Source organism: Falco naumanni, chromosome 7 (genome assembly GCF_017639655.2).
Source record: "Falco naumanni isolate bFalNau1 chromosome 7, bFalNau1.pat, whole genome shotgun sequence".
In the NCBI taxonomy this organism is placed as follows: Eukaryota; Metazoa; Chordata; class Aves; order Falconiformes; family Falconidae; genus Falco; species Falco naumanni.
In genome coordinates this window covers 48,375,510-48,388,094 of record NC_054060.1, presented here as the reverse complement: position 1 = coordinate 48,388,094, position 12,585 = coordinate 48,375,510, and the positions used below count along the sequence as shown (strand labels likewise).

Here is a 12,585-nt window from a genome sequence, read left to right as displayed (position 1 = left end):
CCTGGCCATGATCAGGAGGAGCAGGAGGAGACTTCTCTCTTGGGTTCTCTCTAGGGTGCAAGTCTCTGGTAGCTGGGCTACCTGCTGTGGGCTTCTCAATCAGCTGCTGGAGAGCCCTGCAGATATTCTGCCAAAGCTGGTGGAAGAGTGTCTGGCAAATGGACCCCCAAAGATTTGTCTGGTTTATCCATCTCATAGAAATAGAAATGTGTTTTGAGATAGGCCGTCTGAATATAACCACTCAGACAGAGGAGTAAAGGCATGTTGGTGTGGGAATAAATGTAGAAGTGTTATGAAATGGTTTGGGAGGAAGGTTGCTGTCAAACTTAACTTTCAGCGAAGATTAGGAAAAGGTGGTGTAGTTTTTTGGTAACAACATAGCCTGAGAACTGGATGGTCCTTAATAAAATGCCATTTTTGAGCACTGATTATACTTCATGTTGGTGAAAAGCAGAACTCTTGGAACAGCAAAAAAAATTCAATGTTTCTCAGTGGAAAGTGTTAGGAACCTTTTAAATTTTAAGCAAAGTTTACTGCTACAGAATTTATGTTCACAGTCACTAAAAGTGCAAATGCACTGAAGTGTTGTGTGTTTTTAATGCTTCTTCTGATGTAAAACAATCCTGACTTTGGTATCAGAATTTTGAAATACAAATGTGTATTGGGATGTAAAACTTCTATAAGAGCCTGATTTTAAAATCCAGCAGTTTGTATGAGAAATTAATTTTAGAGTGGCTTCTGTCTGCATGTATTTAAAACACGTCTTGTTAAATTTCTAGAATTTCTTTCTTGAAAAATATGCCTTTTTTTTTTTATTTTTTACTAAGTGAGGTAGTCATGGGGAAGCTGCAGCTTCTGCTTATGTGTTTACTTCGTTGCTCTTCTCCTTAATCCTCCTACCTTCTACTTCCAAGAGAAAAGGAAGTACAGCATTAGGGAGATATGCTATCTTCAGTGAAAATGAAAGGCAACTTTTTTTAAACAAAAAGCAGGGAAAAATAGTGAATTTCAAACGAAGCCACTTTAAACTGTCTCCCCAACTTTCTGTGAATTCAGGAGGTGAACGGGTTTTCGCTTGTTCTAGCTGTATGGCTTATAAATAGAAGACTTCAGGGAAACTGTTTCATTCCTTCATGATTTGAGAATAGCCTCTGTAGACATTTGTAGAATATATACCTAAATGTAAAAGTAATGTAACTGTGGCCAAAATGACACATTCATACATACTCACGTGTCTTTGGTATGACTGGTAGTAAAGTGCGGATATACCTGTAAGAAATGACCAGCAACGGCTGTTATTTCATGGCTGCATTCCTTCTGTCTACAGACGGCTGCTGAAGAGTGAACTTGGATCCTTCATCACAGATTACTTTCAGGTATTACATGGTTTGCTTGCTTGCTTTTGAGGTTTGTTCTCTTCAGCTTTTTAGCCTATAAAAAATTAGGACCCCTTATACATACACGTAGCTCCGTGTTTCGTTTTTGTTTTGCTACAGAAGATGATGGAGGTACTGGACTTTTTTTAATGTGGGTTCATGTAGCCTTGGGAGTAATCATATTTATGGGCTTTGTGCTAAATTAAGTATAATCTTCCTTTGTGCTTAGGAAAGGCTGCTAGTAGCCTGCCAAGGTCAAGAAGGAATTCACTTGAACTTTATGAAAAGGTATCCCACCTTCTTTAAAGTTTTCTTTCACCCCTGTTTCTCTACTATAGAGAATTCAGGAGTAGGTTTTCTGCAACATGGGCCAACAAAGGGGAAGAGAAAAGATAACAGCTGTCTGGTTTGGGCGGTGGGGGGCAGAGAAGGAAGTCCCTATCAGCAGGAAATCAACCTGGGTACTGTTTGCCTTTTAGTCCCACAAATACAAATGCAACCTGTGAAAAAGCAAAAGATGAAGGATGAAGGAAGACCTGATCAATCACAGTTGTGAATAAGTGTTAATTGCCTTCTATTGGTATGATACTGTCCAGACAGATGGAGGTTCAAATGTAACCACGTTAAAGTGTACTGGATGATTTTGAGAGAGCACTGATGGCTTTCAGTGTTCTAACTTGTTCAGTGTAGTGTTGAATAAAAAAAAAAAAAAAAAATAAAAAAAAAAGAGGTGGCTGAAAACAAGGGGGTTTTCTTCCCTTTGAGTGAGAGGGAGAGAAAATTTCAGTACTTTCTGAAGCGGCTGACACTGCTGCGTACTGCGCTAACAGCTTAGAAAGGGGAAAAAGAAGACTAGTGTTGTTTCCTATCAGTATTCGATTACATGACTTAAAAAAATAATAATACACTGTGCAATCAAGTGAGAAGCAAGCTCCAGCCCCAGGGGTAGTTATGTTTCACTTCTTTAGACCCTCTCCGCACAAGTGGTTTACTGGAAAAGAGTGGCTGCTGGCACCAAATGGCGGCATGTTTCCTAGGCTCTGAGTGTGTAACACAAAGTGCCTGGGTTAAGTGGAAATCTGCTACTGCTCCTGCTAATTTAAAAACAGGCAAATGTAAGTTTGCAACTAACACATGTGGCTAATTGAAATTTGAAAGGTCTTGGTCAGGTACCCGGGTACTACAGTGTTAGGCATGGGGTTTGGGGCTGGAATAAGCAGAAAATGTCCACAGGCAACTTCATGCACCTGTAAGCCTGAAGAAGCTGAGCACGGTCTTGCAGGGTGTGAGGTGTGGAGGTATGTCTGTTACCTGGTTTTGAAAAGTCAGAGTTTACTGAAAGAGGCCTGGGTGGGTTCCAGTGCTGAGGAAGACACAGCTGCATCGTGTCACTGTGCAAGAGGAGCTAACGACTGCTGGGGACTGGATGGCTCCCAGCACCGGGGCTGGATTTGTCCTTTTCCCCCAGACTGTAAACCTCGAGCCTGTCACAGTCATGCTGGGGCTAGTGGCATTAGCTGAGACTCCTTGGATCTCTTAGTAGTAGAGCTGACAACTGAAGAGACTGCTTAGACTACAGCCTGATCGCTGCTGGAGGATGGATATCTGTGTTGCATTCCTCTTGGCAAGCTGAGGGCATCTGATCTTGTCCTGAGAGAAGGCTCTGATCGCCAGCACTGTTCCCTGCCAAAGCAGGAGAAGAAGCTGTGTGCTCTCACCCTAACGGCAGGACCACACTTCTTCAGCCGCAGACCATGATTGCAGTGTAGGTGCTCAGCACTGAGCTACTGCTGGGAGAGCGGTGGCCTTCGCCTCGGCGAGCGGGCAGTGGAAGGGCCTGGCAGCGATCATCGCTGGGTTTGTTTTCCTGTCGGTCTGTCTGTTCACACTTGTACGAACACCTCACTGTATATGTACTAGTTCACCTGCAATTGCTATTCTCCCACTGAAGCCAATGGGACTCAAACTTAATTTCTGTAATTTCTTTTTTCCCCCTCTCAATGTTGAAAGGAGTTACTTGGCATCCGTCAGACTTAGCCTGAAGTAAAGCTCTTGGTGCTGGCAAGCCATGAAACTAACGCTGAGATAAGGGCTATTGTAAGAAATGAGCTTTTTTTCCCTGCTGTGAGCTAAGATGCAGAATTATTTCTGATTCTAGACTCACAGCGTGTGGCAGTTGCCTCTCCCTCCTTAATGTCTTTACTCAAAAATTCCTGTGTTGTGAAGTTGGGAAAGACTATTCATGTGCCAAAGAAGGGCTGACAGCATTATTTCATTTGCCTGTGGGTACAGTTTCACTGCAGATGCCAGCTGATTTACAGCAATACTGCTGCAACCTAAATGAGCAGAGTTGAATCAGGCTGCTGATTTGACTAGAAAATAACCTTGAAAGAAAAAATAAAGTTTTCAACGACTTCCTTTGACTTGTGCTCATCTCCTCTGGTGTGGGTGAAGTAATGGGAGTGGGCCACCAGGATGGGGAGTGGAGAGGAAGTGCGTCTTCTGCCTGTAACTTCCTCCTCCATTTGTTAAAGCCCACTGAAAAGCTATCCCAAGAACCAAGTTTACTGTTCTTTTAGATTGAAATGGACCCTAAAGGATCTGCTCTCAGGTGTAACCAGGCAGCTTTAAATGTCCTAGCAGCAATTAGAGCAACTAACTGGATCATGTTATATTTAGATGTGATAAATTTACTTAAATTTTTTCCATTTCTTATGCCACAGCACTTGTAATAGGAGCCAGTAAGATAGTATTTAAAATCACATTTTCCATTGTTTTAAGAGATCTGGCTCTTACATTAGGTATATTTTACACATATGCGCACAATATTTCTAACCGCTGAATTTTCAATACTAAAATAAAGCAGAACTTTTATAGTGAGACGAATCTACCTTTGCAATCAACTTGATTTGATTACTCACAAGTCCTTTTCACCAATGCTCATACAAATTACCACATTTAGCTCCTGGAGTTGCTGAAGGAATGTTTAGGAAATGGAAGGGGTTTAGGCAGCTTTCCTCTGCTACCAGACTCTCATCATACCAGAATTACTGAGTCTGGTTTGTATTTGAAAGAGAAATGTAATTCCTGCAAGGATTTCAGTGGGAATGGAGATGTTTCATTCTGCAGCAGATTTGTGTTTATAAATCCGCTGTTTTAGCAACCCTATTATATATGCAAGCCATCTCCTTGGATCGGCGTCTGAGTGTAGATGCCAGATAGCCGGGATTCATAATATTTGCTGCAGATCTGCCTTAAAGCAAATATTCATACCCCAGGATTTCCAGTACTGACTTTGCCTGTGAACTGCTCCAATAGTTTCCTGCTGCTGAGAAGGGGCACTTTGTACCCACCCCTCTGCTCCGTAACCCAGCAGGGCACCATCTGCTCTCACTGCTGGCTTAGTTCTCTGGTGATCAGCTGAACTGCAACAGGGAGGAATCCTATGACCATGAAAGGTGAGAGGCTGGGATTAGGAGGAACAGCGTGTATTGGTGACCAGGACTTCTCTGAGGCAGCTGTAAGGCTTTTCGGATAAGCTCCCTTTGTGCTGTCTGACCCTTGTGGTTGTGGAGAAACTTTTTGAAATATAAAAGGAGTGAGTGTTGATAAATTGATGCATTATCTTCCTGATTCTGCAAACAGCCTGAAACAAAACCTTTGGAAAGGATGAACTGCTTTGTTTCACTCTCTGGGGGCTTGTTAATCTTGAAACTCACAGGGGAAAATGGAAATGCTAGCTATTTCACATCTAACCACTTTAGCAGAACTGCCCGGTTTATGCACATTAACTCCAAACTGTCTCCTCCCGAGGTGGAGAGACCCAATTCCTTGCCAGGCACTGTAACCTCTCCCAGCACCCATGGGCTGCAAATGCCAAAAGTCAGGTGCCCAGAGCTGTCATCTTTCCACTCTGTGGTCTGCTGGCAGGGCTGGTAGGTGAGGGATGGCGAACGGACTGTATTTAATGCGGTGAGAGCTTTGGTGTCTTAAAACCAGAAGTCAAGCTGTTGCAGTGCAGAGCTGTGGGAGGTGACAAGGAGTTAGTGACTCGGAGTCAGGCCCAGCTTTCTGTTTGTATGCAAAACCATAGAAACCACAACATGCAAATACCCGTGTTGCTGGGGTGTCCAGCAGAGTAAGAATAGCAAGATGATAATGGATAGCTGCAAAAGTAAGCAGCAGTGGTGATGAGGCATGCCCAGACCCAAGCCACAATTGATTTTGCCCCCTCCCTTCAGAGCGGCCAGAACTGGGACGGTACCCCTTGCTGTGGTCAGAGTCCCTCTCGCTGTAGGTAAGCTGGCTGTGCAAGGGGGCTGCGGTGGTGGGGGAGACATGCCCTCCTGCTGCTGCTGCGGCACTGTAAAACTTTGGCTTAAGTCCCTGGTGCATGTCTTTCTCGAACTCCAGCCTATCCGGCATCTCTCTTGATGCTTGCTCTCCGTTGAGAGGCTGCTTTGTAAAGCCATGCTACAGCTGAAAATGGTGCGTGTCCCTCTCTCCTGCTTAGCCAAAGAGAAAAACCTGGTGCATGTGACATTTCTCTTCTTGGTGCCAGGTTTCTATTTCTACCTGCTTCAGAGCAAGGCAAGGAAGTAGTTGTGTATGTTATTGGAGTGGTGGTTGTTGCTGGATGAAGGCAGCAGTAGCTCTTCTCTGGCCAAATGCCATCCCATGCCTGCTGCCAGGGGCTGCAGCAGCTCAGCTGCAGCACAGGGGGAAAGAATGGTCACTTGTGTGATTTGCAGAGCTCAGCTGTGTGTCTGCGATACTCTTTTGTGTCAAGCTGGTCTTTATTATTGTATTTCTTTCCTTGCTGGCTGGGAACCTCTGTTCATGCAGGTCTGCTGATTATTTCTGCTTCATCTGGCACTTTCTAGGACTGAGCTTTCATGGAGCAGCTCCAGAGATTCCATAGCAACTGCCCAGCTTCGTTATCATGGACAGGGTCACCCGGCAGCTCAGCCCCATTACTGTGAGCTGAGCAGAGGACCTAGCCCTGGGTGGCGGTGGCAGTGGCAGTGGGGACACCTGCTTCAGGCCCTGCGTGCACTGGCTTTGTAGACATGAGCGATTCACTTGAAATGGTGCGAGGTTGCTACCCCTCGAAGTGTAGCGTGGTGTGACATACTGTGCCCTGGCTAAGCAGGGCTCCCACCTGGGGCACTGACTCATCAGTGCAGAGCTGGTGGCCCGACCATGGGATTTTCCTGTAGCTGCTGCCTTGCTTGACACCTTGTGGTCTAGATCAAAGTGGTGCTGCCTACTCGGTCTGCCCAGTCTGCTCTCCTTATTACTCTCCCTGCCTCACTTGTTTTAAGTGAGCTTTCTTTTTTATCTGTTTTGAACAGATCTGTCTCTAGAAGAGGAATTTTAGGATGTTATTTCATATTTATCTTGCAATTTATTATCTATGTAGGATCAAAATGATCTCTCTTCTTCTGTCACTATCTCCAGTCTTTCTAGAGGAAGAAGAAAAGGACAGGGGGGATGTTCCAGGTGTGAGATGCTGCAGCTCACACAGATTTGCATTTTGTAAAACACTGCCAAGAAGTAGGTAGGTGTTTGTGTACAACTGGCAATAACTTTGTAGAAAATACTTGCCAAGTAACTTTGGGTGATGCTTTTTCCTCAAATTAACATCAGATTATCCAAGAAATAGTGTCTATGCACTTGTAGAGCCTGTAAAAATGTGGTTCAATACTAGAACACAAAGCCTCAGTTGCCTAGAAGAGAGTGCTGCGTTTAAGAAATGCTGTAATGTGTAGAAGAAAAAAGTTATTATTTTTTTTTTTTAACCCAGAAAAATAGAGTCAATTATTTTGAGTTTTCTCTGGATTAGTTTATTCCTGTTCCAAGCTTACAAGCGTATGTTTCTGTTTGATGAGCTAGTATTGATTTGTTTATTCTAATCTGGCTTCTTAAAGGCATACTAGCCATGTTTGGCTTGGAAACTTAAAAGGAAACTGAAAATTGTCTGTGATTAAATGGATGTTCATGTCAACTTTTTTCCCCCCAAGAATAGTGGCTTATTAGGAATAGTAATATTTTCTTGATTAACAGGAGAATTCCTTTGTGTCTTACTACACTGCATAGACAAGGCTTTCAGACGAGATGTGAAGTTGCCTGTGATGGCTTGAGCCTCCTCAATGTTTTCTGTGGAGCTACTGCCAAAACTACTTAGCTGCTTTTCACCACCCTTCAACTTGCATGTAGCAAGCTGTGCTAGTGGTAGGGCTATCGCTCCAAAATTCTTCCTGTTGGTTCTGCCCAGAGGCTGTCACTGCGACCAGGCTGCTAGGAAAGTGCTCCTGACAGGCAACATCTCTATCTTTGGCAAGTCAGATGGATACGATTTTGCATGGCACGTAGTGGGAGCCTGCACAGGAAGGGCCTCCATGGTCCCTGTTGGGGATGGCCAGCTCCTGGCAAGGTAGAGGAGGGAGAAGGTGCCCATTACTGCTAGTTTGAGAGAGGAGCCCCAGCTGTTGTGCCTGGGACAGCTTCCACCTTCAGTCATTGTGCTGGGGGAACTGGAATTGTTTCTCTGGATGTGGATGGAGAAACTTGCCTCAGTTTCTCTAACAGGAGAGGAAGGGGAAAATATCTGTGCTGGGAAAAAGGAATTACCTGGAAAGTGCCTGTGCTTTACAGCATGGTGTGTGACTGCCTTCAGATTATTTTTTTATGTTACCAACGATTTCAGCACAGCTTCCTTTGCAAGAGTAACAAACACACACGTATTGTGGGAGGGTTTCTGCTGAGGAAGAAGGAAAAGCGGTTTTTCTGGAGCTTTGAATACTGTCTGCCAAAACTGGGGCATTTGAAAACTTACTTAAGGCTTTGTCTTTGCTGCACTTGGTGGTGGTTTACCTGAAACAGCTATTGTGCTTTTCTGTGCTGAGAAAAGTAGGGGGGTTTCAACCTGCAAGATTTCACAAGCCCACTTCCCACTTCTATCTGCTGCAAAACATCTCTCCAAATTTCTCGACTGCATGTACATGCGGGGGGTTAACCTGGGGCTTTGTTTCTCTGCAGTGCATGCTTCAGCATAGCAAGAGTAAGGGCAGGATTGCAGCACCCACAATGAGCGTATAGCAGCTTGTGGTGTCCCAACAGCAGGGTGAGGACTTCACCCTGGGGATCCTGGGAAAGCTGGTTTGGGGAGGGGAGGGAATAACTGCCTCCCCAAGTGCACAGTTCCGCTGTAATTGCAAAGAAATGGAAGGTGGCAGCTAAACTTTTTCAAATAAATGCACCCTTCAAACTCACTTGGTGTAAGTCTTCATCTGGTCTTACTTGCAAATAGAAGATTTATTTCTCCTCTTAGCTCTGTGCCTCTGTGTTGCCTCTGGCAACCAGGGATAAAGCAGTAAAATGAGACTTGCAATCTAGACAAGGTCTGATACAGACCTCCACTGCAGCTGCATTTATTAGATTGTATTTATTTGTCAGAAAACCCTGTAGGGTTTTTTAATGAAAATTTACCTGTCTGGCTTGATCTGAGGGGGTAACATTTGTATTGAATCTGTTCCTAAGCCTGTGACTTTAGCAGAAAAGACGTAAGTAAAATGTCCAGATATTTTTAAGATGAGGAGAAGAGAAATGAAGTGTAGTTTGTTGGTTTTTTTTTAAAATTATTTTTTCCTTTTTCAGTAAGCCTCTCTTCCACAGGAAAAGGGAAAATTTGAGAGGGTAATTGCAACATCTGCAGGAACTGTATGGAGCTAAGCTTTTTTTTTTTTTTTTTTTTTTGAGAAACCTTAAGAATGAGATGATGTAATCTATTTAGCATATGGAATTACTGATAATGCATTCATGAGAGCATTATAAATTCTTTACTACAGGGTAACGATTAATATATCTGTTTTTATAGATAGAACTGTGCTGCTCATGAAGGTGTACAAATGCATATTTTTCTGCTGACATAGCTGTAAAACACAAAAAAATATCTCTGAAAGTAGAAAGCATCGTTAATACTAACTTACAAGCAAAGTAACTGGAAAATTGTATCCACAGTGCTTACGAAGATTCTGTAAGTTGAAACGTAATGTTTTTGCACAGATAGAGAAGGAATTTCTATTTCTTGAGAAAAACACAAGAAAATAAGTGTGACACCCTCATATATATGTGTGTGTATACAGTTTTTTATTCTATAGTAATTAAAAATGGCACAGCATTAAAGACCAGCTGTAAATTTTCCCTGCAATATATGAGAGGTAATTACCTTGAACTATAGGTTGAAAAATAAAGGATTATAGAGGTACTTCATTAATAAATCGAAAGCAATTGGAAGGGTAAAAGTGCAATAGCACTTCAAACATTATCTTATTGTTCAGGCAGAAAAAGATTTACAGCATAAGTGGGTTTTACTCCTCCCCCCCCCCAATTTTTTCCTTTCTATATTTCTTTCTCCCTCCTTTTCCACATTGTTTTTTCCTGGAAAGTCTGTTGTTGTTGTCGTTGTTGTCCAGTGACTGACATGTGCAGTCATTTATTTGTATTTCTGCTAGAGAATCTTTGCAAAATAGCCACCTTCCATTAGTTGATCACGTTTGGAAATGCTGAACATTTTTTTTCATTGTGCGAACTTATTTATCCAACTTGCTAATTGCTGTTGTCATAGCCCAGGTGAAAAGTATCTCCCAGACACATTCCCTTTGCAGCTTACTCATCCTTTGGCAGCCCTGTTCCTCCTGTGCTCTGCTGGGAACTTTGACTTTCTCTTCCTCTCAACCCTAACGCTCACCCCGGCGGAGAAGTGAACCCTAGACAAAGGCCCCCAGCCATTAAAAATTTCTCACTGACAAGTTCCCTTTGCTCCCTGCAGCCCTTTGTCACATTGGTGACAATGAATAAATCAGAAAACAGGCTTCTGCAGGAAGGGGGCGGAATTCCATAGCACAAAAAACTGCAGAAGGTGGTGGACCTTTTTTTTTTTTTTCAGAATCAAGGTATGGCTTTTTGGCTAAAACTGAGTAAGCTGTTGTAAGCAGGGTGAGATATCACAGGTCATGGAGGTGGCGTGAGCTGCCAGACCCTCGGTGGTGCATGTGCCGCTGGAGGTCCCTCCATGCCTGCTAACCTGTGTGGGCAGCAGTGTCCTGGAAGGAGTCAGCACAGACCAAAACATACCCTCCTCAACTGACAGCCATGCACTCTGCGAAGCCTAAAAGCAGCTGCTTTGTTGTCTGCAGTATTGCCAGAGAGCTCTGCTTTTTACCTGTTGGCATCCACAGCTTTTCAGCTGCAGTGAGTGAGAGTCATGTCTGCGAGCGGGTTCAGAAGGTCACAGGCAAAAGTGCTTTGGGCTCTTGTCTCCACATGGTCACCTGTGTGTGGAATAGAAATTTTAGCACCTCTGACAAACAGGACTGTTCAAGTCAGATCTGATTCCTGTGCTGAAATTACTAGGATTGGTTGAGTATTGAAATTTGTTTATAGCTTGACTATACTGCATGGATAGGATTGCTTTCGCACTCTGCTAGAGCTAGTAAGGGTCAAAGTTTTGTGACTTGGATGGGCGGTTCAAATAATACAGTTTCATTCCACATGTTGCTCCTAAAATGCTGTGGGGTTTTTGTGTAACTAATTTAAAAAGAACATAAATTCTACATTATTTTGGGAATAAGGCCGTACCAAATATTTTTGGGGTTGAATTCTGAAACAAAGCCAAAGCCACCTGCTAGCATGGGCAAATTACCTTGACTACAAGCATGACCAATAATTATTTTTCCCTTGTATGCACTACACTATATTTAACTGTTATTGCTACTAACAGAACTTACCACTGATTAATTGGTTGGCCATTAGCCTCCTTATGTCATGACTGAATTCTGAATACAGATTAGGGGATGCAGGTTGGGTTTTTTTTTGTTTTTTTTTTTAAAGAGATATCTCAGAAATACTTTCATCTGGTGCATTTGAGACAAGTAAGCCATTGTAGCAAAACATGAGTTAACGTTTTAATGTGAAGTAGCTATGAGATGGGACAACAGCCAAGGAAAGGTACCCATTTCCTCTCTGTGGTATAACACCACACTTCTTTCACACTATGAAGAAGACAATGCCCGTACAGTCTTATCTTGACTTAAGACGAAACTTTTCACAGAAGTTCCCCCTACTACCCATAGCGTGTGAGGTGACTGGTGAGCTTGTATGGCTTGTTCTTTCTTCCAGGCCCTTTTTGCTGAAATCTTGACAAAGATGCAAGTGGAAAATTTTCTCTCTGGTATTGCGCTGGCGCCCAGACCCAGGGGGTCTCAGAGCTCACCTTGCACGAGGTGAGATTCGAAAGGAAAAGGAGTTTCTTGAATTCAGCCCCTGATTTTATTACTTGCAGTGTTTTCCTACCTGCCAGCTTTTTGAATACAAATTCTCCACCAGGGAAATGCATCCAGAGGTGTTTGCTTACTGATAGGATGTATGGTGGTCTCTTAAATCCCTTAGCCTCTCTCTACTTGGAGTCTGTTTGATTACATGCCATTTAGGGAAAAACCCTTCCTTTTCTACACATTTCAGTGATGTCTGATGCTAACAAGCAGGATTTTCAAGTCACAAGCTTTTCTTTTATTCTGGGAATGAAGTACAAGCGGAGGATGTCACAGAGAAACACTTCCTCCTTTTTATTCCTTTCCACAGTACGCCGGTGTAATATTGCTTCTTGTGGGGAGGATGCGGAGGTGTGCTGCTCTCTTTGCTTGGGGTGGCATACATGGTTACCTGCTTGAGTGTGTCACAAATGAACCAGCCTGGTATATGGTTACAGGAGGAAGGTATATCATCCAGAGCAGCAGCGCAAGGGCAGGTGTGCAGTACAGCAGCTCATCAGGAGGCCCTGGTAGTTGTCCAGGCACTGAGGTAATGGCAGTGTTCACTGACAGTGAAAAAAGATGTGCCTTGTTCCTCAGCTGGTGGAAGGTTGAGAGGTGCATGTTTGACCTGGTTACCCATTAAAAACAAAACTTGGAGGATGAACATGAGAGCAGGAGAGGTCTCTGAATACTGTGCACTACCCTGATATTGAATCCTTTCAAAGGGACAGAAGGCTTTATGCTCTGTCAAAATAATCTCTGTGGTAGGACTGAACCTTTTAGGATGCAATGATAGCGTGTTTTGTGGTGATAGCAGCTCCTTTCTCTGGGATTCTCAAAGCTTTTCAGAATAACTGATTCACCTAGTGCTGTTGGGAGAACAAAAATGTAGG

General features: G+C 43.4%; 1 protein-coding gene across 2 annotated transcripts in view; it reads left to right on the top strand.

The window, feature by feature from the left end:
- PRR5L (proline rich 5 like) overlaps positions 1-12,585 on the top strand; it is a 44,474-nt gene that overhangs the window by 16,292 nt on the left and 15,597 nt on the right. For both annotated transcript variants that reach the window (XM_040602141.1, XM_040602140.1), the window contains one exon: positions 1,328-1,376. In XM_040602141.1, coding sequence (XP_040458075.1) covers positions 1,328-1,376 — 49 coding nt within the window. The remainder of the gene's footprint in view (positions 1-1,327; positions 1,377-12,585) is intronic.